The sequence below is a fragment of the Mauremys mutica genome, chromosome 21 (assembly GCF_020497125.1).
Source record: "Mauremys mutica isolate MM-2020 ecotype Southern chromosome 21, ASM2049712v1, whole genome shotgun sequence".
Taxonomy (NCBI): Eukaryota; Metazoa; Chordata; order Testudines; family Geoemydidae; genus Mauremys; species Mauremys mutica.
The window spans coordinates 18,228,871-18,236,112 of NC_059092.1; the positions used below are offsets into that span (position 1 = coordinate 18,228,871).

Genomic DNA, 7,242 nt, shown 5'->3' on the forward strand with positions numbered 1-7,242 from the left:
ATCTTGCCAGGACCGTGTCATTGTTAAGGACCATGAGCAATTCCTGCACAATCTTTGTGCACGGTTTCTTTCCCACTGGCTGGGAGCTGCTCTGGGGCTAGGCTGTACCATGCATATGGGAGCACTCTAGTAAGGTGCTCAGAGAGCAGCAGTGAGAGAACCTCCCAGATCCGCACACTGCAGATACCCCACGTCCTGAGCACATTCAACTCTCCCAGATCCCTCACTGCGTTCCTGACTCACTGGAGTTCCAGGAGGGAGCCAAGTGACAAGCAGTTGCTTCAAGGGGCCAAATGCCTCTTATCTCTTTCCAATCCCCTTTCATTCTCAGAACACCGCGGACACATGCGCTGGCGAGAGATTAAGGACACACCACATGGGGGGACCGTGGTTTCAGACAGTGCGTGGGATCAGGCAGGTAAGGGCTGGAATTTTATGGTTCCTTGTGTTATATCCGCTTTCCCAAGCCTGAAGAGACTCATAAACATTGGGACCTGCAAAGGTGGGGCCGGCCTGCTCTGTTGATAAGTAGTTAACTATTAGTCCCTTCAGTGGTTATTAGATGGTAATAAATTTGCTCAGTCAATGGTTGGATTAATGAATGACCAAGTCAGTGGTGTGTGAAGGCCTTATAAAGCTTCCCTTCCCTTTGGGAAGGAACAGGCCTGCCTGCTAGAGGAACTGAGTACTCAGAATCCAAAGGAGCACAGAGGAGAGAGAAAAGGAGCCAGAGAGACGGGGAAAAGGAGACCGACGCACTCAAATCAAGACAGAAGACGTAGCCTGAGAAGGAAAGGGAGTAGTACCTGCAGGTGCCATGAAAGGCGTCACTTTCTCAGCAACTGTTGTGCTTCTGATACTGGTGCACAGCTCCCAGCCTGTCTATGTCCAGGTGAGATCACGGGCTCTCCTTTTATTATTACAGATTCAACAAGGTGTGACTGTGATGCAAGGGAGCAGGGTTAGAACAGGAGATTATAAAGTAGCCTCATGGGTTCTAATCCTCACCTGGCTACTGGCAAGGTGTGTGACTTCATTGCTCCGTGCCTCTATTTATCCATCTGTATAATGGGGTTTGTATTTATAATTACCTCTGAGGTTTGTGAGACTTGATTGTTTGCAGAAATGTTTTGAACTCCTCCAGTGAGAGATGTTCTGGACTATAAGTGCCAAGTGTATGCCCAGTGGCTGCCAGGCAGCTCCAGACATAGTGATTAGGGACATCTATTTCACAGAAGGGGCTACGTTATTTCTGGCCCACCTGGCTAATCTGCTTCTGGGCAGAAGTTCCCCCTGCAAACAATCAACTAATTTAAGTGACGGAGCCTGCAGATATGTCACGTAGGGAATAAAAAATGGACCCAAAGGCTATTAAATCAAAAGGGGGATGGTAAATGAGGCCAGATTATCAGAAGTGCTCAGCACCCACTCTTGGGGGCTTTGGGAACAATGGGAAGCGGTTGGGTGCTGTGTTATTTTGCAAATGTGACCCAAAGGGGGCTGGGCGTGTGTGCGAGAGAGAAAGAATTCAGTCTGTGCTCAGACCCCCGCAGGAGCCTGCGATCACTGAATTTCATTGCCACTTCACTAACTTCACTGGAATGCCAAGGTGTGTGCTATCGTCAGCTGGTCATCAAGTCTCCGTGGGTAGGGCAGGTTTGCCAGGAACTATTCTGCAGTATCTCAGCTTTGCTTTCTCTTCATTTCCCCTTCTGGGGCAGGGTGCTGCCGATTGTGAGGTCGCTTCTTCCTTTTCTCCCAAGCTGGTCCTGAGCTCAACGACTGTGGGTGGGAACAGACGCTTTTCTGTGAAAGGAAAAAAATCTCCAACTTCCCATCTGCCTTGCGGCTGCAGCAATGGCTTTTTTTGTACACCATAAAGCCACAGCTAACTGGAAAAACTGTTGTTGCCTTTTCTAGTATCTTTAATGTGCTGTTTGTCCCGGTTCTCTTTCCTTATTCTACTGCCAGTAACACACCAAATGTCTTTCCAAGAGTGGCAGCCTGCACACATGCACACACTCACGCATGGGTGTAGGATGCTCAGCTCTAAGCATCCAGCTCCTTGCACTTTGAGCCCAGCTCCGTGGGAAGGGCTGTTACCCAGGGCTGTACAGAATGTTAAGTACGTTTGTATTTTTTAAGCCCTGTGTTGATATTCATTGAGCTCGGCTTCACCCTGCCACTCGTGAGACCAGAATGCTCGTGCAATTCACTTGTGAACAGGATTCTAGCCCTTTCACTTGGGCCAGGTCAGCTTCCGCAGGTTCAAACTGATTTCTCAAGGCAAAAACCCCACCGAGACTGTTGGTCTGTGAAATCCCTCGGCCTGCTTTCGTTCCATATGTCCTACAAAGCATCTTCGGCAAGATGGGGACTGACATCCATGTGACTTTGCAATGTGCTTTTAAGGGCTGTGTAGGTAAACAAAGTACCTGCCATATGGCACAGATCTCGATGGCGCATTGCAGAGATGCATAAAAGATGCTTTGTGAGGCATGTGGCATCTGTGGAGTGTAAACAGAAATCATGTGCAAATAAATGTTTCAACTTCCATTATAAAATCTGGCAGCTCCAGAGCCCAGGCACAGACATTCTGTCTAGTGGGAAAGGAAGGGGGCTGTGAGTCAAGCTCTGCTCCTATAAGCCTGGCTCCTCCACCTGGTCTATTCCCATTTACACACCCACCTCTCTCCTGTTGGACTGCAAATACGCAGTGTTGCCTATCTGCTGAGCATCGTCTGATGCTGGCCCCAAGCCCAGTAGAAACAGTAGTGACCACCACGGGGCTGGGCCAGCTTTTACATCAATATACACCACTCTTTTGGGACCATAGCAAAGGACAGGGATCCTCCTCATGGAGTGGTTACATTCTTTATTGTCTATGCACCCTCCAGGGCAGATTAGACTTTTAGCTGGAGGGTCTGCCAGAGATAAGTGCAATATGCATGCAGCTGCTGCTGTTCAGTACGATGGGTAGAAAAGCCTCTGTCTAGCTGATTGGCCAGCCTGGTCACATGGTGAGGTGACCTCAAAGGTCTCTGTACTGAAGAATTGACAATTGGTCCACAGTGATCAGGGACAGTGAGTGCTAATCTAACAGCCCCTCCTCATCCCCCCTGCAGTTCCAAAATGACTCAACAGCGAGCACCATCCTTTCCCCCTGGAATGTACCATTGTGCCCGTGTTTGGCATCACTGGCTTCTGGTGCAGCGAGAGGGATCTGTGTAATGACTCTTGCCTGACATATTGCTTTGGTTCTCTCCAAATAGGAGGGGGAATTCTCGTTCCCGCTCGAGGCTGTGAAGAAGCTGAAGGGATTCCTGGATGCGGATGCCAGAGCCAGTCCCCGGATGATGACTAGGACAAGTTTCATTTCTGTGTGTGCAAACCCGGAGCTGCCCAAAGAATTCCAGCCTGTATGTCAAAGGGAAGATGCACCCATCATTTTTAACAGGCTGAGTACGTAGTGTATACTCCCAAGCGTCCCGTGTTGCCCCCGGAGCTGAGAGCCTTCAATCTCGAATGTTCGAGAGAGGCAGCCACAGAACTGCACTGGTCCCCCTAGGCTCTCAGCCTGCTACCAGGGCAGCTGATAAATAGCTAGGGCTAGTGTACCCGTGAGCTTTCCGCAGCAGGCAGTCATGCAAAATTGCCTGTAGCGACTGCAGTAGTTGTTGAGGTCGCCGCTAGCTAGCACAGAGATTTCTGTATGACACCTGCTGATGCAGGAGTTACCTGGGTCAAGCTGAAGCGACTATGGGGTAGCTCCCCTGGAGTAACTGTTCTTGCTACAACTTAGCTGAGTTTAAAGCCGGAAGGGCCCATTGTGATGATCTAGTCCAGTGGTGCCCAACCTTATTACACGGGAGGGCCATGCAAACCTAAGCACAACTTTGTGTGGGCCAAGCAGATTCTATAGATTATTAATAAGATTTAAAGTCACCTGTACTGATTTCTATTTTACATTCAGCTTGTTTCGTATGTATTTAGATAGACAATCCTGTACAATTAGAACCAACTTATTTACACACTTGCGTAAATGAAAACGATGTCAACATGACAATAAAACGCCAATGAATCGGCCGTTAGTGTATTATGTTGAAACAGGCTGCAGGCCTTATGAAATGCTCTGGTGGGCGTGTACAGCTGACAGGCTGTAGGTTGGACACCCCTGATCTAGTCTGACCTCCTGCATAGCAAATTTGCCCAGTGATTCCTGCGTGAAACCCTATAACATCTGTCATTGAATTTTATTTGCTCTCTGAGCACTGCCGAAAAAAAAAATCAAACACTACAACTCACTAGCTCAAGACAGCTGCCCTTCCCAGATAAGCACCATCCGGACTAGACTCCCTCAGTCCAAAGGAAAGATGTATACCCTGAATGTCACCAAATCCAGACTCTGACATGTGAAAACAATCTAGCTGTTAACTCAAGCACCAGGTACTACAGGGCTCTTTCGTCTAGTAGAGAAAGGCAGAACGAGAACTGAGGGCTGGAAGCTAAAAACAGCTACGTTCAAATTAGACATAAGGCAAAATGTTCAACATCAGGGGTGATTAACCAGAGGAACAAAGCACCAAGGGAGGTAGTAGATTCTCCATCTCTTGGTGGCTTCAAAATGAGTCTGGAGGCTTTTCTGGAAGATGCTTTAGTGAAACACAAATTAGTGAGCTCAATACAGGGATAACTGGGTGAAATGTAATGGCCTGGGATATCCAGGCGGTCAGGCTAGATGATCTTTTAGTCCCTTCTGGCTTTAAATTTGATGAATCGATGAACCTAGGTTCTGAACAGCACAGTTCTGTGCTACTGAGTGTTCCTGGTTCAGTCACTGAATACCTATTTCCTGTGCACTATTTTTCCACAGTGCATTGGTAAAAGACGACGCTCTTCAGCTAAGACTTTACAAGGTGCAGTTTTCCTTGTTATTTTGTTCGGGTGACTATTAAAGCTCCCAAAGCAGCAGTGAGAAGGAGTCTTCATGTCCCCTGATGTGCTTGCTCAATTCCCCTACAGAAATGCCCTGATTGTATCACTGAAATATTTTCTTTTCTTCCTGAACAGACTTGGCTGTCCAAGACATGGATATATGTGAAATCTGCGCCAATGCAGCCTGTGCAGGTTGTCGCTGAGGAAGGATGAAACCATGTATATGGGGCCAGCCAAGCCCTGCAATCTCTGGATTTATCCTGCAGCATCATTTGCACTGGCAAAGCTATTCTCTTTTAGGCCAGGTCTCCGCTACCACCTACTTTGGTATAACTTACGTGGCTCAGGGGTGTGAATAAACCACCCCCTGAGCGACGTAAGTTACACCGACCTATGCGGTGGGAGAGCTTCTCCCGCCGACATAGCAACCGCCTCTTGCAGAGGTGGATTTATTATGCTGATGGGAGAGCTCTTCACCAGATGCGGTGCAGCTGTGCCAGTGTACTGCTTCTAGTGTAGACTAGCCCTGAGAAACAGGAACAAGATCCCCTCCCAACACCCACACCAGGGTCACTGCTTCACTTTCCAAAAACCTTTGTTAGGATGGGTGGGAGATTTGCGGAATTGTAGAATCGCCTGTAAAAACCTTGTGAGGTCTAAATCCGTGTGTGATTGTCTTCACTTGCACTAGTAGATGTAGGCGTGCAGAGAAAATTCTATCGGCACAACTCGTGCGCCATGGAATGGGGTTAGCACTGGTACAATCCAGTTTCATAGTGGGAGGTGGGGCTAATGACAGGATTGGTTCAGTGTCCATTTAGTTGTCTTAACGTTGCTGATCAATCTGAACTAACCATCTGCCCTGCTGCCCTCTGCAAACCTTCCCCCACCCCACCTCCCAATACTTTTTTCCCCAAGAATTTTTCCCAGAAGGACCCTGTGACCTCACCCCAGCACTGATAAGTTCCTTTGCATAGGTGCTGTGCTGCAGAACACTGGCGATCTGCCTTACTCCTGCCCAGGGCAGCATCAGCGGTTTCTTTCTCTGCTTGGCAGTGCTTGGCCCCAGAGCTTAGAGGCAAGCCGCTCACATTGTTCCCACATTTCCCTTTCTTTGTGGGATCTGTTTATCTACTGATGCAAGAGGCTACTCAAGGGAGACCTTTCTATACGCTGGTGGGGTTCTGCGCAGGCTGATGGTTAGTTGGTAGGCTCCTCACACCACTCCTATCTTTGCACTTCGAAGTTTCTTTAATGCTTGTGGTATGTACGTGTAGTAAAGGATTTGTGCATGTGATTGTGATGGCTGTGTGCATATGTCTTTCTGGGTGTTACATGTATGTGCACCCCTACGATGTGGACGTGTTTCTAATAAAACTATATAATTTCATCTAGGGATGGGGTATTTTCTGCCATTTGAAATCTGTGAACCTTAAACTGTGTTTTTTAGTTTGAGTTTGAAGCTCTTCTGCTGCACCTTCACTGACTTCTTAGTAATAACACTGTAGTGATACTTGTGCATTTACTTCCCAACACTGCAACATGCAGGTACACTTTAATATTTCACACAATCCAGGTCTTGTTGTGTAATTCCAGTTGAAATATGCTGGAGAAAACACAATATTTCTGCATTTACAGAGTACAATACACATCCTTGTCAGTTGTCACCCAGTTTGGTTTTTATCACTGTAATTTTTAATCTCAGTAATCTTGAGATAAGCAGCTCCTGTGCATTGTAATGCAGTCATGCCTGTTCTTCTGTATATATTAATAGTTGCATTTTCTAATTGTAAAACTAATCGCTGTATTTTGTTCAGATTAGTGTGGCTAAAAAGAAAGTCTCGTTCACTTACCACATTCTGTATATCAGCAAGTTATTCCCCACTTACAGAAAAAGATGTAAAGAAACATTATCGTTAAAAATAAGTAATTAAATAAAAATGCTGAATCACACAATAGTCTGGACATTCTGACGTGTCAGTGAATATTCTTTCTGGGTAAGTGGTACATCGGTTACAGATTCATACTAGAAAATTGACACTTATTCATGCACACAGTAACTGTAATGTCTCCACTGTAACTAACATTATAGTCAACCCCGGACGTTTTGTGGGAGGTCTAAGTATCAAAGTCTGGCTCTAGCGAACATGCCCTGCAAAGCACAGATTCTAGGTTAGTGTCTATCTCACAATGTATGGAATGAGGCAAATCAAGGTACCTTACTTGGTTTGCATGGAAAACAAAACCCAATTTTTCTTGGATATCAATGTCTTTATTATTTGCTGAGACTCAGTTGAAGGTAGATCC

The 7,242-nt window shown here is 46.7% G+C and overlaps 1 protein-coding gene across 1 annotated transcript; it reads left to right on the forward strand.

The window, feature by feature from the left end:
* Window positions 1–287: 287 nt before the first annotated feature.
* On the forward strand, window positions 288–6,827 carry LOC123354447 (guanylin-like). The gene is made up of 4 exons (XM_044996547.1): window positions 288–418; window positions 658–892; window positions 3,273–3,462; window positions 5,071–6,827. Exons 2-4 carry the CDS (start codon window positions 818–820, stop codon window positions 5,136–5,138), a joined length of 333 nt encoding a protein of 110 aa, XP_044852482.1. The 5' UTR covers window positions 288–418; window positions 658–817; the 3' UTR covers window positions 5,139–6,827.
* Window positions 6,828–7,242: the final 415 nt, after the last annotated feature.

Bases quoted from the DNA above. Each gene is read 5' to 3' on its own strand.
- LOC123354447 (XM_044996547.1), top strand. From the start codon at position 818: ATGAAAGGCGTCACTTTCTCAGCAACTGTTGTGCTTCTGATACTGGTG. The intron at 893-3,272 runs GTGAGATCACGG...CTCTCCAAATAG, and splicing joins CCCAGCCTGTCTATGTCCAG to GAGGGGGAATTCTCGTTCCC. The intron at 3,463-5,070 runs GTACGTAGTGTA...CTTCCTGAACAG, and splicing joins CATCATTTTTAACAGGCTGA to ACTTGGCTGTCCAAGACATG.